General features: G+C 38.1%; 1 protein-coding gene across 1 annotated transcript in view; it reads right to left on the reverse strand.

Annotated features, from left to right (window-relative positions):
- Window positions 1–3,637, reverse strand: part of LOC128359528 (cytosolic carboxypeptidase 4) — a 170,899-nt gene extending 167,262 nt beyond the window's left edge. The window contains exons 1-2 of the mRNA XM_053320017.1: window positions 3,562–3,637; window positions 3,220–3,272 (exon numbers count right to left, since the gene is read on the reverse strand). Coding sequence (XP_053175992.1) covers window positions 3,220–3,272; window positions 3,562–3,637 — 129 coding nt within the window. The remainder of the gene's footprint in view (window positions 1–3,219; window positions 3,273–3,561) is intronic.
- Window positions 3,638–27,674: the final 24,037 nt, after the last annotated feature.

Here is a 27,674-nt window from a genome sequence, read left to right on the forward strand (position 1 = left end):
TTAGAACACAGATAGTCTCCAGGTGGCGCTCAAGCAGCTGCCCTTTTGGTTTCTGACTAGATAAGTGACCTTTTTGAAAGACATTTTTTTTCTATTTCCTTTCTAACTTTATTAATTTTAGAATTTGTCCTATGGCATCAATTCTCAAAAAGATGTTACTTGCTTTCTATATCAAACTAAACTTAGGGTTTAGCAAAACTAGACGGTGTCCAGTGATTTTTTTTCTGTACTAGTTGTCAACAAAAGAGGAAAATGAAGGAGATAAGCGCTAAAGTGACCTATGAGAAGTAGCCAGTATTTTGGTTTGTATAGAAATTTGTGTATGTGAACCTGAACTTTACCTCTGCATGCTACATTGTAACAATTTATTGCCTGCTGCCAACCAAACAATTGAACTATAGGTCTGCAAACACCCTTAGATTTAACCAAGTTAGTGAACAATACATTAGGCTGACAGATCTTATAATAAAATGATCTGTTGTTCTGTAGCTAATGGAGACATTTTGAAGTTCAGAAGTGAGCTACTTTGGGTTGGAGGCAGCAGAAGCCCAAAGAGAGATGAAGCTATCTGAATACAAGTTTGAGATGAAAAGCCTGACATGACAGGCTTAACTTCATCAACTATTATGCTGCACTGTACTTCTTGTATTTTCATTTTAGATTGTTTAAATACTGATATTGCAATCAAAAATCCTAAAAATGTTAATGATCTTCTCACTTTAAAAACAGAGACCTCCCACCAGTGGCCCCCCGTGAAAAAGGAGCCAAAAGAGCAAAGGGTAATGAGGCTGTGTCGTTAGACCTGCAGTCATAGCTGCTCTCATGTAACACTGACAGCAAAGAGGACCTGTTTAGTCAAGAAGGTGAATTTTCTTCCCATGTTTTTAGGACAACTAATGGTGTCTAGTTAAGAATTGTTCATTTTACCAAAGTCAACTAATGGCCCATGGGTTTGTTTGGGGGACATCTTGAATTGCACTGACAACATACAAAGACTGTGTTGCCTTTAAGGTATACATTTGAATGTGCTTTTATTTTGAAAGATTTTTATTTTGAAAGTTACGGGTTCACAGTTCACTTCATTTTAGTTTGAGAGAGCCAGCTGAATCTGCACACCTGTGTGTCTGTGTTCAACACGCGTAATCCACACTGTAAACGGCTCAGAGGCAATGTCGTAAGTAAATCATTTCATAGTTGGTTGCATAAATGAATGTTAAAAAATATTACTTACCTGAAAAGGCATTTGATGTGTTTGTATTAAAATATTTCATTTATATCTATGTATATAGAGGAAAAACACATGTTGCAGAGTAAAATGGTGATTTTTGTATCTTGTCTTGTTACAGTTTTCACTCTGTCCGTGTAAGATGATGTAAAAGAGCCGCAGTAAACAGCAACTAAAGCTCACTACCACTCAAGTCATCATTTGCAAGGAAGAGTTTAGCTAGTTGTATAGCTGCAGTTCCTATACTGTAGTGAGGACAACATAAAGACTAATCAACCCATTTGTTCATATAATCTTGACACCAGGAATGATATGGAAAGGTCTTATTTCAAGACATGAAATAAGACATTTTAGGCTCATAACAATATAACTTTTGCTATGTTGTTTAAGATAAGAAACTTTATTTTACATTATTTTACATGAAAAATAAGATGCTCAACTCACAATAATAACACAAAAAGTGGATGCTGGATCCTTGAAATAGTAATGGAAGTAAATGACCTCTTAGAGTCAGAGAGAAGAGCTCTAGCACAGTTGATGAATAATCAAGACATTGTGATATGCCATGCAGACAAAGGTGAGCCACTGTGGTCCAGGATAAAACTTCAACTCCAGAATGGAAATGTTCCTTGTCATAATTGAACACATTGTTTTTCTATGATCAAGGGTAATCAGTTCACCTGTCTGAAGTCTGATGTTGACATTAAAGTTGGGGCAGAATTACATGTTTGTCTGTGTCATTTATATCATGTTAGTAAAACAAAGCAGGATCTGTAAGCAGAAGTGTTCTATTGAGAATCATGATGAAATCAATCTAACCACAGCTTGAGTAAACTACATTATATGGTTATTGAGACAGCAACTAAACCACAGGGAGGTGGAAACAGACACAATCCTTCTTCAGAGGTAGGCATATTGAATAGATACTCTCAATCGGCTGGCTGAGCAGAATTCATTAGTTTGTTTCTTATGGAGTGAATGCAATTTGTGTTTTTGGTTTATTTTTGTCTTTTGTTTTTTTATTTTTTATTTTATAAAATGTTTTATGTCTCTAACCTACATCATATGATTGTGGCTCCCTCTACTGGGATACACCTGTGGTACCAGGTGTGAACATCTGTAATTTACTCCACTTGTATCTATGATTTTGAAGTTGCCATTACAGACAGAAGGATGTCTTGGCCGAAATGTCTTTGTGGCAATTTAAAAAAGTCAATTTTGATTACTGACCTAGTCTTTCTTCTCCATTACATTACTGTACATGAAATGGAAATTTGCTTTGGTATTCTGGCAACGAGAGTAAAGAGCTGATGGTGGTGGTGGGTGTTATTCTATTTTGTCTGTATTTAGAATGGCAAAAGCAGAAGGCATAAATTACTTCTTGTGTCACATTTTCCTGGTTAGTGGGACATTGAGTCTCCTGCAGGGTGGCAACAGCTGGAATGATGATCATTATAGACCTGGGTTGCATTTTTGATTATGGACCAGGTTCTGAAGTGAAAATGCTTTATTTCTAATTATCTCACTGGCCTGGTTGACTACCTGGGTCAGCTTCCCTGCAGTCAGACATAGTCTGACTGAGAGGTTCCCATTCCAGAAGACAACGATTATGACAATGATGACAAAACTGTTGTATTTTACTTCATTTGTATATGAGATGGTGAGAGAATGGATTGTGCTGGTGTTCAGGACGAGGCTGTCTGGGAAGGTGTCCATAATAAACACTTGCTGAGGTTGCTGCTGACTTTCAGGCCACAAATGTGGCTAGACCATATTAAAAGCAGAGGAGAAAGCCATAAAAAGAGCACAGATATATGAGGTGATGTTATGTAGATGACCATTTCCTTTGTCCAGGAGAGTGAGAGTAGCATCTTCCACACCTCCACTGAAACTACATGGTGTTCATGGACTTTGTGATATAAGTTATGGTTCATTAGATGCACCATGAATTGTTTAATTTGGGTGTCAGGGTGATGGGTCTAAAATCATTAAACAATGTTGCGCGTGCTTTTGAAGGCACCGGGACAAAGGTTGCCGTTTTCCAGGCCTGGGAGCCAAAAGAGGTGTTGTGGAACATCTAGAATAGCTGGGTAAAGATGGGTCCCAGTTGGATATCACATTCTTTCAAGACCCTTCCCTTTAGCACATCTGGCTTTACAAGGGTTGATTTGACAGATTATCAAAATTACTTCCTTTTCCTTTATATCTTAGGGGCATGTGCCATTCATACATAGACAATCACATTAAGTCATGTTTATCAAATTTGGAATAAAATATGTTCAGATCATTTGAAAGGCTAACAGGGTCTTCACATTAACTGGCTGTTTCCTTCCCACCATTATGTTTGGCCCACCAAGCATCTCTTGTATTGTCATCCCTCAGCTTCTCGTCAGCCTTGTCTTTGTAGTCCATTTTTGTCTTCCTTACTGTGCATCTTATTTCCTTCTCCTATTGTTTCACTTATTATAATCTCCCACCAGGGAAACTATTTTCTTTTGATTTAAATGGTGTTTTTGCCCTTTGCTGACCCATGGTTTGTTATTGGGGTAGATGATTCTCAGCTCTTCAACTGAGTCATTTGTCAAGTCCGGTGTGGTTTAGTTTCTGACAGTACTTTGGCAAGAGGTGGATGGCATTATGATCAGACAGTCCTAGTGGTTGGCGGCATCTGAGCACATAAACGCTCTCAGCATTTCCAAAGCAGTGGTCATATTTAACTATGTTCGACAAGTCACATAATGTAAATTTGTTACACCAGATTTTTTGTTACAAAAAGCCATCTGAGAAGTCATCCATGGAAAAATGGCACTTTCAATATATACTTTACACATACTACCATCTTTCTATCACGTCAATACTTTGAGTGGCACCTGGATTCACCACGCTTGGTTTAAACCCTGTGTGGTTCTGACACAAATGACCCTTGAAGCCTGATAAGATGGGTTGTTGTGTGATCTTGTGGAGTTTAGCAGATGGGTGGAAATCACACATTTTTAAAAAATCTCCCAATTAGAGGATCGGACCATCAACAGTGTTGCATTGTGCTTTATTGAAACTGGAAAATATGCGCTCAACTGCTAATGTATAATCTGGGACAGGCAAGTATTCCACAATGACTGTGATTTGCCCAAACTAACAGGGCAAGTAGTGTTGAAAAGAAACAATCCCGAAGGATCACAACCAACATGACAAACATATTCCCTAACATGATTGCCAGGTACTGACTTTGTATATACAAATGGTGATACCAAAACAAACAAACAAACCAGATGCCAAGGGTTAGCACTCGCATACGCACCCCTAGTGGTTAATGGTTAGCAATAGTTCCCTGTAAAATCTGAATAAAAGTATATCAATGGCAAAGTTGTTAAATGGATGGCAATCTGATCATACTACCTACGCTAATTGAATGCAAGTCTTCAAAAGACTTTCACTGATCATTATCTATGTCAGAGTGATTGCCATCTGCTTGCCATTGAAATAAGAATAAAATGCTTTCATTGTCGCTTGCAGGAAACCACTGCAAAACAAAATAGCAAAAGTTACATTGTTATGAATCGAAATTGTTTTATTTGCCTGTTTTTCACTAATAGAGAGTGGTTGCACCATGTCAATGACTTTTCCATTTGATTCCTGGTGTCAAAATTACATGGGGTTGGGTTCATACAGTATGTGTTTGAGTGTTATCTTGTTCAGGAGTTGTGACATTGTTTGTACATCAATTAAAAATGGTTGACAAAATTGCATTGTACGCAGATGATGTATTATTATACCTCAAAGACCCCGCTTATTCATTTCCTGAATTATTTAAACTTTCGGATAGTTTTGGTAAATATGCGGGATATAAACTAAATATTCAGAAAACCCAAATCTTAACACAAAATTATACTCCATCTAAACAGCTTCAGGACAGATATCATCTGAACTGGGATCAGGATGCAATGAAATATCTTGGTGTACTGTTTCCTAAAGACATTTCTACATTAGCAAAGATCAACTATGACCCACTCCTTACCAGAATAAAACTGGATATACAAAGATGGAACTCCAACCCTTTTATGAGCTTTACTCAAAGGGTGGAGACCATAAAAATGAATGTACTTCCGAGACTTCTCTTTTTGTTCCAGGCGCTTCCGGTGGAAATACCCACAAAACAATTCTCTGAGTGGGATAACATTATTTCTAGGTACATATGGCAAGGAAAAAAACCCAGGGTACGGTTAAAAACATTACAATTATCGAAAGAGAGAGGAGGTATGGCTGTACCAAATTCAAAGGACTACTTCCTCTCAGCTCAAGTTAGGCCATTGATAAATCTGTGTAACCAAGACTACCATGCCATGTGGAAAGACATCGAGCTATCACTCATTAAGGACCCTCCACTCCTGACAGTACTGGGCAATAAGGATTTGGAAAAAAATTTAAACAAGCTGCAGAATCCATGGACAAAATTCCAAATTAAAACCTGGAATTCAATTAAAGACAAATATATATTTGCACGACAAATTAGGAATAATTAGGTGGTGCGCATACGACCCTGACTTTAAACCGAATCAATTGGATCTTAGATTTAAGAGCTGGATAACTAAGGGAATAACAACATTTTATTCAATAATGGATAAGGGACAACTTTAAAGTTTTCAAACTCTGAAAAGAGAGCATTCTTTAGAAAAGCAAGACTTCTATAGGTATCTACAACTACGTAACTACTTTAATAAGGTTATTAGAAACTATACAGTGGATCCAGAAGACCCAATACTGAGAGAGATATTACATGCTCATTCATCAGAGCGAGCCAAGGGTACTATATCTAGATTATATAAGGGCTTCATGATTAAAAAACCCTACTCCACAGACTACATTAAAGATAACTGGGAGAAGAAAGGTAATTTCGAAATTCCCAAGGAGGAATGGTACAGGTGTTGTGAGTTTCAGTGGAACTGCACCAACTCACATACATGGAGAGAATTTGCATGGAAATGCTTAATCAGATTCTTTGTAACCCCTAAACAGAAAGCTCACTTTGCTGGAGAGGATTCACAGTGCTGGAGGATGTGTGGGAGCCGGGATGCAAACCACTGGCATATATTTTGGGAATGTCCAGTAACTATACATTTCTGGTCAGAGATGCACAAAATATTAGAAAACATGTTCCATATGAAAATACCATATCATTTCAAAACTTTTATTCTGGGAGAAATTAACTTTCTCACAGGGCATCTCAACCAATACCTGTTTGGTGTTCTGATCTCTGCTGGCAAGAAAACCATCACGCGACACTGGCTGCATCCTGACTCCCCCACAATAGAGGAATGGATTGATATTGTTAATGAAATTTATATAATGGAAAAGATTACTTTCTCACTTCGCCTACAAATGGATAAATTCACAAAATCATGGTCAAAATGGGTCTCCTATGTACAAATGTCACAGTCACATCCTAGAAACTAAATCACTTGTAAATTTCCCTGCTGGTCTGAAGGACTGCCTGGTCTTAGACGTCTTATACACACTTATCAACACTCAGATAATATTGCTGTTTAGTCTTCCTACAAGTGAATACGACCATTGTTACAAGCCCATACATCCCGTTTTGGTTCATCATTGTTTTTGCGTTATCCCACCTTCGGTCTGTCATTATTTAATTTAGTCTAGTTTTGTTTTTGTTTTGTTTGTTTTTGTTTTTGTTTTTGTTTTTGTTTTTTCTGTTTTTTCTTTTTCTTATAAATATACAAAAATGTGCAGGTTTTTATTCTCAGCAATTTTTTTCCACATTACACAATTTTAATACTGTAACAGCTAGGTTTTGAAATGCTGATGTTTTCCTCCTTTTTTTCTTTTGACAATGAACCAAGTGGTCAATACCAACTGTGTAATGTATTCTGTGTGGATAACAATAAAAAAAGAAAATTGAAAAAAAATTAAAATACATTGAAAAACAGATAAAAAAAAAGATGGTTGACATAAGTATTATGCTAAATATTCAGACCCTAAGGGTATCTAGCTAATAATATTTGACATAAGTATTATGCCAACCATCTTTAATTGATGTACAAACATCCACTCTGGAGGAGGCTTCAGAACATGCCAGGAACATAACGGAAGGGCTGCTTATCAGGATTCCCTAAGGTTAGATATAGGTCTATAGTTGGCGAAAAACTGGAAAGGACTTCCCAGCCAACAGTTGTTTTTTTATGTACATAGTTCACAAACAAAGACCACACCACTTGTACAGTGTAAAAATAGTTTATTTGATTTGACGAGAGAATTCAGGAAAGGCAGGATGGGGGTAATGTACGGTGGGATGATTTGGGGCCAGGAGACTGAGAAGCGGATCAATTGTGAGAGAATTAACAGGAGCTGAAGGTTGGATTGGGGCCATATACAGTTGGATGAATGGGAATCAGGAGAGGAATGAAGGGGGTCGTGATGCATCTGGAATGTTGAGGAACCTAGAGAGTGAGACTCAGGATGTGTGAATGTCTCGATGACTTTTGGCTTCATCATTACCCTGTTTCCTATAAAGAGCAGAGAGAGAGAGGAAAAGAGTGGGGTTCTGGGGGGAGGGTCATAAGAACTGAGACAAATGGGAGGGAAAGGGATTAGACATATCTATTTAGGTAGGCACAGGCGATTGAATTGGGGCGCGAGGTGTGGTCTTGTTCCTGAATACATATACATATACACAAATATTATGGCAATGTGGCCAGTAGTGAGATATCTCACAAGTGTTGGACAGATCTATCAACTGAACACCATCATTATGAAGTCATATACTGACAACAGTTCTGACTGACTCTTAAGTTGTATGTTCAGAAATATCAAACTCAGATGTAAATACTTTTTTCTCCATATTTTAAAATTAATACTTATGATTCTCCCACAGGGAAAATAATATATGCCTAAACCAGAGTTTAAAACTGGTTGCTTACAAAATAGACATCAGGTCTATCAAATACAGCAACACAGCTATCAATATCTGACACCCCACTTTAACAAAGTTCTTGGCTGATGGGCATTGGATCCACTACCAGCTTTTATCCAGACAGGTGGCTACAGCTTTACCACCTTTTCTATTAGCAGATATAAATGCAAACTCCTGACCTAGCCATTCTTCCTAACACATTACATAAAGAGGGAGAACAGTTGACGGTGCAGTAACATGGGCGTTAGGTTGAGATTTTATTGACACACATCTGAGATTTCAGAGCATATTACACTATAATAGAGCTGAATGGTCCTAGTTGATGTGTTTTGCTAATAATCAAATAGAGCTTCAACATGAGGAGGTAAATTTAAGACTGAAGAGAGGGGAGAGGACCATAGTGTGGGTGGTTTTCTGTTTGGAGATGACAACCAGGACAGCTGGAAGCTCTGCAGGGACCCACAGAGACCTCACAGATTTAGGCATAAAGATGGCTCAAATTTCACTTTCCCAAGCATCCTTAGTCATAAAGCATCCTGTAGTTTTCAACAACAACAAAAGAAGAACTTTGGTTGTGATGCATTGGCACTTTTGGAATGACAGGGTTCAACTGAAGGTTATACTGATCAAATCTTTATTTTCTGTATCTTTCAATACACTGTTTTTTTTGTGATAACTGCAAAATTAGCAATGTGCACTCAGTGCTCCTCATTATGTGAGGACCAACTTACTTTATTTTCTCGCACTTTGCAACCCAGTTGAGCTGACCATGTGGTACCCAGATCAGTTACCCTGAGGGAATGAGCATTTTGTTTATGATGAGGTCAAAACAATCTTAGTCATGTTTAACTTGTTTATAAAGGATAAAGAGCTTCTATATTCTATCTATATTCTACGTTTTTCCTCATAGATAGTTACTATAAATTCATAAATGGCACTCAATGACCAACTGGTATTTAGACCACTAGTTTGACATCTGTAGCATAAAATCTTATTAATAGTGCCAGCACTTGTTGACACAGAGCTATGGTAAAAGCAAAGCAGGCGGTAACAAGCTGAGTAGGTGTGGTTAATTAAAAAGCTGTATGCATCATCCATATGTATCAACAATATAAATGAGTTATAAGAATCTATATCACAGCTAAGCCTCTGGACCAAACCAATCACATTTACCAGAGCACACCGCTCCTGAACAGTGATCTGTAGGAAATCACTGGATCCAATAACATCATGACATCTACAAAACCCATCCAGACCTACAGCTTGGCTATAATGATGGCAAAATTGTAATGTGTGGAACTCTGAATAGTCTCTGTGCAGGGGAATGAGTGCAGATGTAAACAGATTTTACTCAGATGATACATGTGCTGCTAAAAAGCACATTATCAGTACAGTATACTTTATTTAGATATTAGTATCATATCAATATATTGTTGCTTGTTAAGTCAGAATATGATGCAGTCTTCAAAGGTAAGGTATAGCTGACAAGCGACAACTCCAAAACAACATGACCCAACTATTCTGTCATGTTTCAAAGGACTGTTATGAATCCACCCACTAAAATTGCCAACTGTCTGCATTAAAACTCACAAATCTCCTATGGCGTTGAATGAATTTATTGTAAGTTGCTTTGGACAAGCGTCTCTGCCAAGTGACTAAATGTAAATTTTACAGTAGCACTACACACGAACATTAATTAATTTGGAAAAACAGGACAGAGAAATGTAGGGACCTAGGTATAAACTTTACCTTGTGAGGCCACTGGATTTCTAAGATCACAACTTCACAAGATCATGCAAGAGCCCATCATATCAGGCCAGGGCCGGCCCAAGGCATAAGCGAACTAAGCAGCTGCTTAGGGCCCCGTGACCACTAGGGGGCCCCCAAGAGCAACTAATTTAAAAAATAAAAAAGCAATTAATTATTTTTTTTCCATGTGTGCGTGATGATGATTCATATATTATCAAATGTACGTTCTTGTACAAAACAAAAACAAAAAACAACAACAATATCATGTTTGTTAACATGATATCAAGCAGAGTGTAGTTTCCTACTGCCTCACTGCTTGAAATTTGACCTCCGCTAGTAACGTGTGCAGTGCACTCAGCATTCAGGAGCTAGGAGCAGGTGAAAGATGTCGCAATAAAGGACTTACCCCTCAGGGTCAAAAAAGAGAAAAAGGAAGAAAGATGAAGAGGAGAAAAAACGACAAGATAAAGGTATGTCTCTGTAATGTAACATTTGGTGTCAAGGAGATTTTGAAAAGTTCCCTGAAATTAGGAATGTCCCTAATGATTGTTGACATTTTGTTTCAAACACGTTTGCTAGCTAACATTAGTTCAAAATGTCTTACTACTCCTCTCTTGTGGGTAGGTTAGATAGCTTGGCTTACTATTCAAGCTAACGTTTTTGTGTTTGTGTAATACTTTGAAAAGTTAATTCTCAGTGTATATATATTATTCTGGGTCGCTTTTTGGCATCAAAACAACGTTTCCCATAACGTTTGATAGCAAATGTTTATTAACTAATGTTAATTACAAACGTGGTGATGTTTGCTAGCAATATGGTTTTGCATTAATGAATTAATTTAGTTAACTTATAGTTTGAGGTATGTTGTTTGCAATTGTTTGCTGCAGAGCACAGTAATTTATGTGAGTAAATAAATATATTCCTTTTACATCAACTCCCTGTTATGCTCATACGTTATATGAAACTTCCCCAGGAGCACTGTTAAAGTATTTTGGAGGAGGCAGTGACTCAGTCCAGGGGCAATCCACCTCCTCAGGAGCAGCCCAGGCTGATGAATCAGGTAATCGAAAAACTGTCTCCATATATATTTAATTTATAGTCAAATTATCTCATTAAGATGTAATAATATAAGATATAATCATATGACAAGGGACATGTTTTTCATCTCAGGTCCATCTCTATCCTCTGCTACATCAACTGTATCCACTGTCCTCTCTGCAACCTCAGCTGTACCTGGTAAGTTAACAACAAAACAGCCTTTATAATTGCTCAGTGTACTGCAGAATATTCTGAGATTAATAATTTTGTCCAAAAATATTATTTTAATTTCCCTATAGGTCCTTCATCTTTGGTCATTGAGAATGATGTGTCTTCTTCAGCATCCAGTTTGCAGCAGGGATCAGCAGCTCCGCCAGTGGACCCAGCTGAGTGTCCCTCTTTCCTGTCGGACTCAGAAAGGACTGAACAGGTATTAAGAGGGCCACTGCCTATAAAGGACACATTCACATTCCCGAAGAGACACGATGGCCGAAGCTTCCACCATCATTACACATATAGACACCTAGTAAATGGGGAAAAAGTCAAGCGGAGCTGGCTCACATATTCAAAAAGTAAAGATGCGGTCTATTGCTTTTGCTGCAAATTATTTTCAAAAAAGTCCATAAAACTGGCAACTGAGGGATAGCAGGATTGATATTTCTTTGTTTATTTTATTCAATGCTGTGTTTTTTACATATAAAAGTCAAATGTTTGAATTACAGGAGTGTGTTTTGTATTTCCCTCCCTATTTTTACCAAAGATTTTGCACATTTTTACATAGTTTTCAGACTTAATTCAACTTAATATTTTATTTATCAACCATTTGTGTTACCTTGTTTTAGGTGCCTGTTGATTTTCATCATTATTTAAGTATTTGTTGTTGTATTTTTATTTTATTTAATACTGTCTGTTTTTGTATATTTGGTGTTGCAGTTTATTTAAAATAATAATAATAAAGCAGATTGTGTTTACAGTAAATGATTAGTTTATTTTGTTACTTTTAATTGACCTAGATGACATTCAGTATCCCACTTAGTACTATATCACTTTGAATATTAAGTGTTAATCAACCCCAGGCTGCTCTTGTAGCTGAATTTGCTACCATTTCAGATTAAAAACCATAGATGGGTAAAACATGCCGGGCTGCTCTTTGAGGTTTTATGTATTGATTCTCTGTGTGGCCAGTAGGGGGAGTTGCTGACTTTGCCAAATATTAATTGAAAGATTTTTCTGTAAGTTTGCAAATCTGGTGTCTGCTTCCATGGCATTAATCACTGTTGATTACAATCTAACTACAACAAAAAGTTTTCACATTCAGTTTTACAAGTGTATTCGTAATGACAGAGTAGAATAAGTAGAATACGTTTATAGAAGGTGTGAGTGTGAATGATCAATAATCATTATTATTGGCAGTAATAGAGGGCCCCAAAATCAAATTTTGCTTAGGGCCCCATGGAGGCTTGGGCCGGCCCTGTATCAGGCTTCAAGTTATGAGATATTATCTGTATTATTGGTTGTTCAGAGGTTTCTCATGAGGATTTTCATGTGATCCTGCAATCTCCAAATCCAGCTGCCTTGCAATGGAAGACGGTGATAGATGGATCATCCAATCACCTTCTATATTCTATATTCTATTCTATAATCTTGGATCTTAACAGACTTGAGTAAAGATAATGGCTAGATATAGTAAGGGCAATACAAGTTATCAATCATTGCCAGATCAATTGAGAGCTACTCCCTTTTCTTTTTTTGAATGTTCACACAGTGAGATACACTGTCCATCTTTGTTTATTGTCATTTAATGTTTAAGTTTTATAGCAGCATACATACATACAGTACCCATCAAAAGTTTGGACACACTTTCCCATTCACTTGAATCTTGGCTGTCTTAGTGCCTCACATGTTGGCAGTATACTCACAGTTACAGTTAGATGCTTATAGGTGTAACTGAATAGTACAGCATAAAGTGATGTGCTTCCAATCATGTAGAATTACCATCCGTTCTATCTATAGATAGAGCCGTTAAAGTCTATCTATAGAGCCATAAAAATGAATGTCACAGCAGGCACACTCTAATCACAAAATAAGTGCTTGCACAAAATCACTGCCGGATTCATGACATGAGTACTGGCAGTACTCGGCCGATTTTTTTCTCACTACTGTGCGAATGTTTGTGAATCAGAATCATTCTAAAGTGACGCTATCTGCAAACAGCATACCGCCACTCCTCTATTTCTCTATATAAGGACAACTGTCTGGTATATCATGAAGAGAGTGCTGTGCTGAACAGATAAGTTGAAAGAAGTTGAGTTATAATAGATGATCCAAAAGGTAAAAATCAGAAGAATTTAACAACAGCAGAAACTGAAATAAATGTGTCGGAGGTGGACACTTTTCTGTAGCGTTTCCTCTGGAAAAGACGAAGCCTGGGCCTCAATAACTGAGGCAGTGAATACTGTGTCCCTTGAGGTTCAGACGTTGGCACAAGTAAAACAAAAAAAAGGTTTGACATAAAAGTTGATGCCACAACACAAATTGCAGGCCAGAAAAAAGGGAAACAGGAATACAAGGAAGACCAGAACTGACAGCCCAGGATGAGAGACTGGCAGCAATTATTGGACAGTTATGATAAAGACTCATTTATTGAAGGAATGAGGGAGAAAGTGATGACATCTGCAGAGAGCCGACACCCAGAACATTTATGTCATCATTTTTAAGATGATATTTGCAATGTCTTGTGTCTTTTGTAATTAACGAGTGTAATTCAATCACAACAAAACTTTATTTAAATGAAATCAGCAAATTAATTAGGCAAAGAATATAATTTGTAGGTGCTGATGATGCAATTGGATACATTAATGAAACATTGAAACAGGTATTGGATGTCATGATTTTAATGTGTGTGTGTGTGTGTGTGTGTGTGTGTATGTGTGTGTGTGTGTGTGTGTGTCATTTGCTTCAGAAAAATTAAGATAAACCTACAATTTATTCCATATACATTTTACAATAAGGTATTTTAACTTGCCATCATTAAAGATGCTGTATTAAGGCGTAGAGCACTGCAGCCCTGTTCATCATTTGTGCGTACGAATGGTCTGAGGTTGTTTACAGAGTACAAACAAATTTAGGTAAGAACATATTGAGTTCAAGCACAGATTTGTGAATGAAGCGCAATGTGCCTCAGCAGTCTTAAATACACTTTGACCAAAACTTTATGTGTTTAATTCGTAGATTATCCATGTGCCCACATAGGTTTTCCATCATAGTTATGCTCATGTTTCAGTTTCATAAGTCTTGACATTCTACTCACTTCACTACTTAAGTACATCAGAAAAATAACTGTCGTACAGTAGTCTCTTTTGCCCCTCCTCTGCACTGTTCTATTCACCTATCTCAATCCAGCTGACCTGAAACATCAGTCATACTATATTCACTTTAGTTCTGATCTGCACCAAGTTTAGTTTAAGTGGTAATTCCAAGGAGATTTCTAAAGTCACTGGGAACCAAAATCATTACCATGCCTATTTCTGGCGTGGGAAAAACATTAGTGCTAGCATGTTTGGAATGAGTTTGTAGGAAGTCACACAGGACAACAGTGATATATCACTTAGTTTCAATGGAACTGATGGAACCTATGAACTTATTGCAGCAGCAAAATTAATTGGCATGTGGCTTCTGAATTGTTTAGTTTGGTGAGCTCCAATCAACAGCAAAGCCACAATGAAAACTGAAGGGCTGTGTAGAATGCAGCATGTTTTACAGCCATGATGAAGGAAGAAATATTAATGCTACTATAGCTGTATTCAAATGATCCACTGATTCAATGGAAATAGTGCAGGATGAAGAATTAGCTTTTCGGTTGTTGTCGGCTATCTGTCTTGTTACATCATTTACAGTTATAAATACTAAATCATATGTTAAGGTTGCCTTATTTAATTCAAACATGCAGTAATCTGTTATTTTCAGTGATTGCTTTCACTGCTTTGTAAGATTATAGAGCTAGCAGTCAGTGTAGTTGACCAGCAACAGAGATGAAAGCTGTCATTTTAAGTCAATAAAGTGCTGCCAGGTCTCAACCACAATCCATAACTCCTGTGTCCAGTGCTTCCTTGTCTCTGCACATCACCCCATCACACACCAGTAAACACAAAGCAGGATATGTAGAGAGGCTCAAGCATGCTCTGATTACAAATAAGCTACAATAGATATTATAAGCTGTCTTTGCACTATATATGTACAAATGTGTAATTTTACAAATATATCCAACATGTTTTATTCCTGCCTGTTATATTTTTCTCTGTCTTTGCATTTTTTTCTTTCTGGGTTTGGTACCATGCTAAGATACACTATATGTTGACTGTGGAATATCTAACAGGGAAGAAATGTCACAAACTGACTTATTGCAAAGGTAGCATCCTGAGACAGTACCATGCTTGAATTCATGGAGGTCTTCAGATTGGACAAAAGTAAATGAAGCAACACATTAGTTCATGCAGGACACAGAAGTCATACGCCCCAGTTGTAATCAGCTGACAGCCACTGAGTGAATCAGCACACCTTATCAGTCACACACCAATCACAGCCACACACACCTTGAGGCGGACCATTTAAATATTACTCCCACCTACACTAATATCCCTTCACCATTGCTCACACTGCTGCTGGCAAAGCTTGTCTCCACCACCCCAGCCTCCACCTTTCTGGTTCAGGGTCCCATCATGGTTTTAGGGTTAATCTCCAATTCATGTCTTCTTTTGGCCCACTCTGGGGGGTTTCGCATCACGCTCCCTGTTTTGGCTCAGCATGCTGCTGGCTAATCCAGGGAGTATTTTAGAGTGGAGCCTCCAGCGCCAAGTTGAACTGTATTCCATTTGTTGCAATAAATGATTATTATAAATGATTGGTTTAATCTATGACAAGAGTGTTCCTGACTGAAGTGGTATTATTGAAAAGTGGAAGCATTTAGGAACAAAAGCAACTCAGTCACAAAGTCAAGTCACAGAGCAGGGTCAACAAGTGCAGAGATGCATAGTGTGTAAATGTTGCCAACGCTCTGTTGACTAATTAACTGCAAAGTTCCAAACTTCTTTTGGCATTAACTTCAGCACAAAAACTGTGTGCCGGGAGCTTCATGGAATGGGTTTCCATGGCCAAGCATGCAAGCCTTACGTCACCAAGCACAATGCCGATCGTCAGATGGAGTGGTGTAAAACATGCTGCCACTGGACTCTAGAGCAGTGGAAACATGTTTTGTGGAGTGACGAATCAAGCTTTTCTGTCTGTAAGTCTGATGGACGAGTCTAGGTTTGTCAAATACCAGGAGAATGTGGTATGGTGCTGTTTTTCAGTTTTAATTCCAGTGAGGGGAAATCTTAATGCTTCAGCACAACAAGATATTTTGGACAATTATGCGCCAACTTTGTGAAGAGTTTGGGGAGGGTCCTTTTCTGTTCCACCATGACTGTGCCAGTGCACAAAGCAAGGTCATTATGACATGGTTGGGTGAGATTGGTGTGGAAGAACACCTGACCTCAACCGCACTGAACACCTTAAGGATGAACTAGAATTCCCAGACACATTCCAAAAATCTTGTGGAAAAACTTCCCAAAAGAGTGGAACCTGTTATATATGCAAATGGGGGACCAACTCCATAATACTGCCTCTCAGAGTAGACTTCACAGCTGACCCTTTGTTGAGGATATCAAAGCAATCATAGAATGATTGAAACTCATCTGGCAACATGGACTCACACATTATGGGGTCGCTCCTGCTTTCATAGCCTCTGGTGTTCTGGTTTGCCTGCCACATATCTTTGATATTGTTGGTGTTGCTGTCTCTCTCCAGTCTCTGCTGATGTCTCCACTTTGCCTCCTTGATGCTAGCGTTCAGTCTTTCGCTGGTGGTGGTGTATACCTCCTTGTCACCTGACAGGCAGCTTTTTTGGTGCTGGATAGAGCCCTTGCCTTTCCATTCATTCAGGCTTTCTGGTTCGGGAAGGATTTATTGTCTCTGGATCAATACATCATCCCAGGAGAACAACATTTTTGTGCATTTTTGAATTTGCATCTGGAGTACACAGTAGCAATACTGGAGAATTTTCGGGGCAGACAATATGGTCAAAATCTTAAAATTAAAAAGTTAACATCAGTCCATCCACTTTGACTGTGCTTGAGCATCAAGCATCATTAATGTAAACACAGAGTTGGCACAGAACACAGTGCGACTTTCAAGTGTCATAGCTTGATCCAGGATGTTGAGATGGAGCCAGGTCTCCTTGTTTCCCATTGCTAACTTAGTCCGAGTCTTATTTCATCCATGTTATTTTCTTGTGACTGGACATTCATCAGAATTAGGCTGGGTAGAGGAATAGTCTTTGATATTGAGCCAGCTTTGCTCTGACCCTGGATGTTTTCCCTCTCCTCCTGGGGCGTGATGTTTTGTCCTGCTGGTCTGGCTATGGCTGAGTAAATGAGGCTTAGCATAAAGTGGAGGTCCTGGTTCTCTGAGGCTGTTAGATGTGGCAAAAGTTACAGCAAATGTGTTGTTGTCTCTGCGTTTCAGAGCAACATGGTCCAGCATTGAGTTCAGGCTTTTATTGGCTTCTTGTGAGGTTTATGGTTGAGTCATGAAATTGATCAATAAAATTTGATCTGGCTACACTGACATGAATTAGGATCTGAAAAAAGTTCAAAAGGTAAAATACTAACTTATAAATGGACATTTGGGACTTATGTAATGTAATGCTACAAAAGGAAAGGCAAAAGAAAACTGAAACTTGTTTTAGTTAAAGATTAAGAAGAAAAAGAAGTCGAAGAAGAAAAGAGACATCTACAGGAAGAGGATATTTACATAACTGCAGCAATAAGGAAGCAGCCTAGAGAAAATCATCAGCTTCTAGAGCCATTTTGCGCCACAAGTACTAATGAATTTGTAATTCCTTTCTCAAAAGAAATGTGGTGTTACCAAAATAGTGGTGTTTATCTTCTGATTCTTAGGGGAATCATTTTTAAGTCTTGTGTGCAAAACACTTGAAACATCACTATGGTCATACCATTGTATGTAGCATTGTATTGTATAAAAACATTCAGAAAACAGTTTAACATGAGCTCTGCTTTCACAATGATTGAACATGACCTTTCTCAAACATTAGGTCTCTAACATTATCCAAATATAAATATCTTATACTATAGTACATAAAAAGGTTGAAGCAGCTGTTGGTAATAGAACTCATATTTAATATCAAAAGACTTTGCCATACACAGTCAATAGAGGGCAGTGTAGTCACATAGTGAGATTCTATTAATTCAGTCATTTTATATCGCACAGTTATCAAAGTTGACCATTCTTTGGGGAAACGTATATTGAGGCATACGATCTGGTGTTCATGATAATTAGACCGTTAATTTAAACTTTCTTGAAATAGGGGCTACACCAATGAGAAGTCACTATGGAATGCACATCTCAACTTTACTTCAGTCTCTGTGGAGATAAGACCCATAAGGGGAGTCTATCCATGTTACTGTGGAATTATCTAGTCCTTTTTCTGGTTGAATGACCCACGGCTCGTTAACGATTGTAGTTTGTTTAATTCCATTTTATTTTGTCAGTCATGTTTGCACTTGAGTGTCACTGCAAGTCTTAAATGTCTCCATGTTTTAGGAATTAACATAAGGTTGTATCCATTGGGATTTATGAAATGGAAACAGAATGTTCTCTACATAACTTAATTTGTCTCTGAGATTCCAGTATCTTAAAACCTGCTCTGCAGTAATTTCACAAAGTAAATATTCAGATAGCCAGTCAATAAAGGGACATTTCCAACCTAAATGCTGTAAAAAAACCCCAAAAAACAAACATGATATGCATGATTTTGCTGTCCTGGTCTTATCAGTTTTTAAAAGATGGAGTGCATAGAGCCTTTTTTCTGTGTTTCTGTGTCGGTCTGCAAGAAATCTTTGCTTTACAATACTTAAGCTTAAAAAAGCAGAGATTAAAAAGATTTAAATATTTAAAAAAGGATGACAAGATGGACTTTAAAGAACAACAATGAGTTGTAGGTTCCTAATGAGACATCTACAGTCAGGATGTTACTGGGTCTTTCTCACAATGACCACATGGAGAATGCTAGTACTTTAACTTCTTACTTTACCTTGAGCGAGGTGCTCAGGTCATTACGTTAAAGCCCTCTTTATAATGCAAGAGGTCAGCTTTCAGTGAACATATTGTACTTGGAAAAATCAGCATGGAGCCACAGATTCCAAAATTTACTGGGGATACATGACTGATTTTGGTGTATATGTCATCTGTTATAGCTAGGACTTTTATGACATTTACATTTGTCATAAAACTTTGTTGTGAATGTCATTGTTGCAGTTATTCAAAATATATGTAGCAGTGTGTCAGTCACTGCAGAAAGAAGATAACTAGTAAAAAAGATCAGATAAGTGGTTAGTTTTGCAGCATGGTACTGGAGGTATATTTAACAATAAACAAGTACAATACACAGAACCACATGTAACCCCAGCACACATACAGGATCATACACACATGTACAGCTTGCTCTGTGGATCCCTACCTGCAGAGTGGAAAGGAGGACCTCTAAGCCACTGGAGGAGTTCAGGGAGGCTGTCATACTTCGTCGACCTCGCTCTGCGCCGGTCAGTCAGTCAGTCAGTCAGACAAATACACAAGCAGAAAGAAGGTAAACAAACAGCTGAACAGACCGACAGACAAATGGAATAAAGAAAGAAGATGAGATCCCAGCACACGGATGGAGCTTGTTAATTAGGGGATGCAGACAGAGGAAATCTGAGGTGAGTCCTCACCACCACGCATACACTGTCTCACACACACACGAAATATAAAGCATCTGTCTCCCTCGTTTCCTCACTCACAGTAACACAGACACACACATACAGCATTGCTGATGTGTGTAAGAAGAGAGAGAGAAGCGACAGAGAGACTCCTCCTGACTTAACTTCACCACGAATACCTACCAAGGCCAGGGAGGCTGTATGTGTGTGTATATTCAGTATGTATATGTGTGTGTATGTATCTTTTTTATACCATCCAACATCCAACCACACATTATAAGGAGAAAACTTTCATGTTCATATACAATACATTCATAATGCATTTGCATAGTCACACTATTAGACACAAGGACATAAATAAATAGTTGAATGTGTGTTGTTGTGTCTAAGTGTGTGCATGTGCATGTGCATGTGTAACCCTATCCCTCCAGGATAAAGCGCTCCAGAAAATATTTGTGCCGTGGCGTTGAGAAGGCTGCCTCTATAAAAAGGCTTTGACAAGACCAGCCGGGCAGCTGCAGAACAAACTATCTGCAGTGGTCAAATTCAGCCAATGAGGGTTAATGAAGGAGTACTGATTTCAGGCACTGATATAATGAAGGCATGTTGAAAACGAATACATACACACTGTTGCCAGTTTATTTGGAACATCTCACTAAATCCAATGTAGTCAGCACCCAATTTACATCCAAAATAACTATTTATAAAAGCAAAGACTAAATCTGAAACACTTTTCAGTATAACAATACAATTCAAAAGCAACTCAAACTACTTCCATAATAATCACAAAATTTAGATCAACACCTCTGTAATAGTTACAGCAAGGATTCCATTATACTGTACCGCAGACTCAAACCTGTCATGCTCTAGTTTGGAAGCAAAAACTAGCACTGTATACATTGTAGAGCAATTTAAATTATATATATATATATACATATATTGTGTTGCTGTCATTCATATTTTCCTGTGAAAAGTCCTTTGGACACACACATGCACTGTTACTCAGGTTTATTACTGTAAATGATACACGTTCATATTATAGGCTTCACACTTGGAAAACAGCTTCTGCTGTGTAATTTCAGTATTAAGAGGAAGAGTGACAGAAGGAGAAAGAGAGAGAGAGCGGTCTCTCCCTCTCTCTTTCCCTGTCAGAGAGGTGTGAAAGGACAAGAGGAGGTGAAGAAGAGGGTGAGAGGTTCAGATGAACCTGATACCACCAACTGAGTATAGAACATTTGGGTCATGGAAACTTGTTTCATACACACTGGTACATGCAGTACAAACATAAATACATGTACACACTCATTAAGCAGTCAGTGTGTGAGAGCTCACTAGTATCACCTCTAATGAGAAGAAATGACTTGAACTAGACATACTCATCACATACATACCAAACAACCATTTCTTCCAGTGAATAATAATAAGTTATATCATAAGTTTTCAGTTTTTTACCAGCACCAAAAAGCAAAAACAGCAGAAAGCAAAACATGTGTACATCAACATATTTTTAAAAAGCATGTCATAATATTCTTCAGAATTAGCTAATGGCAGTAATGATGGATGAAACTGTCTAATTACTTGACTAATGTAGCAATAAACAGACTCATCAGGTTGAGGATGTCAAGACCAAGAAAAGGATATCTACAACAGATTAGACACAGTCTGATCGACTTTCCTGCTACATCAATACATGAGGACATGAGGAACACATGAGGAAATAAATGAGGTGAAAACAAACATCTGCTGACAGCAGCAGGATCAGCACCTTGGAAAGTGTCGCGATGCACTCTCCTCACAACTTTGAATGTTGATTTTCTTACATAATTGAAATGATTGAATCACGTTATGCCCAAAACACATGAAGAGCCTTAGAGCCATGTGCTGGATGCTGCAGCTGTTTTTTCCACCTTCAAACTAGCAAAAGTGAATTTGAACATGCCCTGAATGCACTTTCATCATGCACTTCAGACTGTGAGCATAGATGGTTAAAATAAGGCCCTTGACCATGCAAGCTGTAGGTAAGACAGATAGAAAGAGGAAAGTTTATAGTGAGGGCAATATTTTTCACTGAAAACTGAAACAATTGTGTTTGCCTATAGTCTGCCAAGACACTGTGGCTGTATATAAAGAATTCAATGTAAAGACACAAAACATGCTAATGCACATGACAAGCTATCAGGGAGCAACCACGCTGAAAAAGTGAAGGAAAAAGTGAAGCAACCTGAAGCTTTCTCGACCTCACATTAGCAGTTCTTCACACATGCTCATGAGTCATATGAAAATACAGCAAGCTATGAAGTGGCCATGCTAATGGCTAAATATGGCAAACCTTTTACAGAGGGTGAGTTTGTGTCATGAAAATGGTAGAAAACATTTGCCCCAAGAAGAAGCAAGAGTTTGCTAATGTTTGCTTGGCTTGTACCACCATAGCACGGATAACTGAAGCATATCATCAGATATTAAGAGACAACTGGGGGACAAGAGTGGATTTAGATTTTGGTTTGTTTTGTTTGTTGGTGTTTCTGTTATTAAAGCACAGATACATCTGACACTGTTAAGTGACTTTTTCTTTTTTTTTTAAAGGAGTTGGCGATGACATGACTGTAACAGAAAAGCCAAACAAGAGGAATGGATTTATTAGTTTCACTATGTTCAGCTGTGGATGATATGAAACTACCATGGAGTAGAGTTACTAGGATTGTTACCGATGGTGCGCCTGCCATGACTGGTGAATGAAGTTGGTTATCCACACTGATCTGTAACAAAGCCAGCAAAGATGGACTATTAAACTTCACCATATGATTCATCAGCAGGTAAAACATCTCAGATGGTGAAGACAATTTATTTCATTCACTCCACAGGCCTGTAGGCTGAATACAGAAATCCAGTGAACCCTCGCTATAACGCGGTACACCTTTCGTGGCTTCGCTGTTTCGCGGATTTTTTTAGTGCAGTTTTTTTATGCTTTTTTTTTTTTTTTTTTTTTTTACAGTGCATTGTGTTCTGCATCCTGATTAGCTAAGGGACTGTAGACCAATGTCAACCGTCTCCGTGCCTCATCTCTGTACAGCTTGCCAAATTTACGTTTGCAAATTTTCTCCTTGACAAAACCCACAATGTCGACGAGGGTGGCATGTCTGTTTATAAGAATCTTCTTGCCCAGAAGAAAAAATTGCGCTAACAACTACCCATAACTATGTTCTCTCGGAAAAAGACACCTGCACCACAGCCTTCAGTAGAAAAAGACGCTACAGCGGAGCGGAGTCAGGACGAAGAGGCACAGTCAGAGGAACTGTGACATAGCGTCAGTCACAATGTGTCCAACCTCGTATTGATTATTAAAATTATTATTTTACAGTATTTCTAAAAACTATCATAGTTATTTGTAAGAAAACGTTTGTATTTTTATTTCTTAAACAAATGCTTGGGCCTGAAAACAGGTTTTGATCTTTGGTTTCATTCTATAGTACAGTATTGTATTGTATAATAATTGTAAAAAATAAAGCTGACTACTTCACGGATTTCGCCTATCGCGGGTTCTTTTTGGAACGTAACCCCCGCGATAAACTGTATACTGGGTTCACTGTATACTGTATCACAACTCTGTGAGGCGGCAGAGGTCCACACTGCAGCAATTTTTCTCTCTCAGGGGGGGAAATAGGACAAATTTTGGCTAAAAATGCAAGAACTGTCAGATCCTGTGTGGCTGGCAGATTTGGACTTTTTGGTTGACATAACAAAGCATCTGAATGTGCTGAACTCTAGCCTTCAAGGGAAAGACGCATTGGTGAGCCAGCTATATGCACACACCTTTATAACCAGGCTGCAACTTTTCCTAAGACACATGTCACAATCGGAACTCAGCACTGCACATTTCCTAGTGTTGCATGAGGTCATGAACAATTTTACACAGGGCAATATCGCTGTGCAGACGAGGAGGTATGCAGCAGCCATCGCATCTCTTGCTGTGGAATTGAACAAAGTCGAAAAGGACATGTTCCCTTTCTCTTCTCCCTTCTCTATGGACCCTTATTATGCTCTGCATCAGCTGAACTTCAGTGTGACAATGAGTGCTGTGGCCAACACCAGCTGCTGGATAAAGACAGGCTCCACATATGTTTCATATGTTTTGAACTTAAAAGTTTGTAGACAACATTTGATTACACATAATAAGTCATGTTCAAAATGAACCTGAAGTAAGTTCATCAGCTTTTTTGATGTTTTACTGTATGTATTCCAGACAGCTTGTTCTTCATGTTACTGCTCTCCAGATGTGAAAGAAAGATAGAATTTGTTTTTGAGACCTGTTCACACATGATTTATGAATAAATAAATGACTAAAAAAATTAATAATTTGAGACACTTTTGAATACTGATGTATTATCAACTTTTAACGTGTTAATGGTCCAATTCCTATAGTACATATAAATGAATAAATAAATAAATTATTAAAGAAGTAACCACAGTAGTCAGACTGAGTTGAGTTGAGTTGAGTTGAGTAAAAGAAAATGGACAATGAAAATAGTTTTTTTTTAATCTAGAATGGACAGAAAGCTACATGTTCATCAAGCAGCAAGTGCCACAAAGGGTATTTTTTCAATGATTTTTTTTATTTATTCTATCATTTATTTGAATCCCACCAGTTGAGTGTAAACACTAATAAATGAATTGTACTGTATTTATCTGACAGTCTATTATCTAGCCACTAGACACAGATGCTGATGGAACTTCAATGCTACTTCAAGCTACTGAAAAAGAACTCAGACATTATGATGTTCTGGACCTTCACTTGAGGACATTTTCACTAATTGGACCTCAGTTCATTTTAATTGAATACCCCTTCTGTAGAGAGTCACGGAGGCCTGGAGCCAATCCCAGCTGTCATTGGGTGAGAGGCTGGGTACACCCTGGACATATAGTAGACAGAAAACCATTCACTTTCACATTGACTCCTGCAGGCAATATTGAGTGACCAGTTAACCTAACCTGCATGTTTTTGCTCTGTAGGATGAAGCTGGAGTACCCAGAGAGAACCCACACAGGTATGAGGGGAACATGCAAACTCCACACAGAAGGGCCCCAGCTGGCTGGCAGGTTTGGACCCAGAACTCTCTTTGCTGTGAGGCGACAGTGCTAATCACTACACCATCATGCCACCCCCATTTTAATAATGTTAGGCCAAAATGTTCTTACAATGTTATCAATAAACATTTTTAGAATGCCCTTAGAGAACATATCCTAGAATGTTCCAAATACCAAAAGAAAACTTCCCACTGAAAACAGTATTAGAACATTGCATGTAACGTTCTGAACAGGAATATTCTGGCTGGGATTTTTTTTTTCATGCTGTTATAGTAATCAACTGATGAAAAATCTATCCATCTATCTATCTATCTATCTATCTAAAACATCTGTCACTGAATTTTTAGTCGCAGACTGTAAGATGTTGTAAAGACTGGAGATCTTGCAGGAAGACTATTTTCACAGACTACAACTAGATTCCTTCTGAGATTATTTTCCATCCTGCTAAAGGTGGAAATTTACAAGAAAAAATAATGTTGAACAATGGAGCAGAAACAGAAGCTGCTTTTGGGAATAGCTGCCCTTGTGTGTGCAGTGGTTTGTTCTGGAAAAACAAAACAACAACAACGAAAAAGCACAACTGCAAATTTTATTTTGCAGTAATTAATGAAGTTCTAACTGAACAGCAGACACCACACGCTGATTGTTCCTGTTAGTAACTAATCTGTTTTACAAATATATTTTTTGGGTTAAGATTTCTTAGATCATTTAAAGTCTGTGTAAAGTAAGAATAAATATGTGGGAGTGCCCGCCGAGTTCGCTGAAACCTCGCCCCCTACCAAGTGTCACCTGTCAATCAAAATCACCACCTCTACCAGAAACATGGACACTAGGTCTGAGAGCTTTCTGCTGCTAGCTCAGTTGCTAGCTCAGCGGCTAACTCAGCTATCTGGCTAACTGTAGACTGTAGTAGTAGTAGTAGTAGTGTGCGCTGAATGTATTTATACCTCTACAGCAGCAGGGGCGGGTTTATGCTAATCACCGCCACGTTACGTAATGCGGCAATGATTTTCAGACCCGCCCACTAAATCCTGAACACAGAAATCTTGAAACACAGTTTGTGAAGCCTAGCTCCACAATTCAAATCTAAATGGTTGAAATGCTTTTTACACCTTTTTTAGAAATATATTTATGACCTATTTAATGTGTTTAGAAGAAAATGTCTGAATTCACTTTACACAGTCTTTAAGGTAAGACCACGCATTTAAAAAGATGTCATCCCGTATTTGTATTTTTTACAACTTTAGAACAGCTATGCAGTTTACACTGCCCACTGAAACCACCTTCAACCATTAACTGTCTGGACACAGCACTTTCTGCTGCTGGATGTTGAAGGATTTCTGTTTAAAAAACCCACAAACTGCATGAAATACAGTATAAACAACAGCAAAACCTGACAGCCGACAGAAAGAGTGGTGGCCATATAATATAATACAATTTTCCACCATCATAATCAATACAAACATACATTATTAAACATACAGCAGTTAATCTCAGACAAACGTTTCATACTTCAGGGGTTACCTGGTGTTTATTTAACAGTGACAAAAAAAAGTACATATAAGCAGTCAGAATTCAACTGAAGCTCCTGTGCTCTCTGCAGAAAATATTATGCCATCTCCCTCTTAAGAATTACAGCATATTAACAATTCCAAGACAAGATAAAAGGCATCATATGTCGGTAGTCTTCTTGTCAATTCAACATCAATTATAATCATTAAAAAATAAACTGTATTTCCGAACAACCTTTATATTTTATTGCTTCAACTCAATACCAGCCTCTGTTGGTTAGCTGTGCTTCTTTAATGGGGATGAGAAGCAAACTACTTCAAAAGTTAAAATTTCTTACTAAAATACATGCTGGTTGGTGTACATACACACCATACAACATACATGATAGCATGGGTATCAAGATTCAAGTTAGCTAGATTTATTCAAAAGACAAACCATCATGTTGGCTCAAAATTGACACATTTATGAAAGGAAAAACAACAACAACAAATGAAACAGTTGCTATTTGTTAATTCAATAAGATAATTAGCTTGGGTTGATTTGTTTGTAATATCCCTAATTTTGTTCAATTAATCAATCAATTTTTATTTGTATAGTGCCAAATCACAACAAAGTTATCTCAAGACACTTTACACATAGAGCAGGTTCTAAACCGAACTCTTCAGGTTTTAACTTTAAAGAGACCCAACATTCCCACATGAGCAACAGTGGTGAGAAAAAACTCCCTTTTAACAGGAAGAAACCTCAGGCAGAACCAGACTCAGAGTGGGCGGCCATCTGCCTCGGCCGGTTGGGGTTGAGAGGAGAGAAAGGAAGGATAGAGGAGAGAAGCACAATGAAAATCAACCATGAAGCTAGAAGGTCCGGGACTGGAATCTGTCATCCGGACATCTACAGGCCCAGATTACCTGTGAGACGAAAAAGCACAGACAACTCCGGGGAAGAAGTTTAAAATAGTTGTTGTTAATGGTGTATATATATATTTATATATATACATATATAGTTCCTGTATTTTCTGTTTGTATGATGGCAGGGCCGGCCCAAGGCATAAGCGAACTAAGCAGCTGCTTAGGGCCCCGTGACCACTAGGGGGCCCCCAAGAGCAACTAATTTAAAAAATAAAAAAGCAATTAATTATTTTTTTTCCATGTGTGCGTGATGATGATTCATATATTATCAAATGTACGTTCTTGTACAAAACAAAAACAAAAAACAACAACAATATCATGTTTGTTAACATGATATCAAGCAGAGTGTAGTTTCCTACTGCCTCACTGCTTGAAATTTGACCTCCGCTAGTAACGTGTGCAGTGCACTCAGCATTCAGGAG

This window comes from Scomber japonicus, chromosome 5 (assembly GCF_027409825.1).
Source record: "Scomber japonicus isolate fScoJap1 chromosome 5, fScoJap1.pri, whole genome shotgun sequence".
In the NCBI taxonomy this organism is placed as follows: domain Eukaryota; kingdom Metazoa; phylum Chordata; class Actinopteri; order Scombriformes; family Scombridae; genus Scomber; species Scomber japonicus.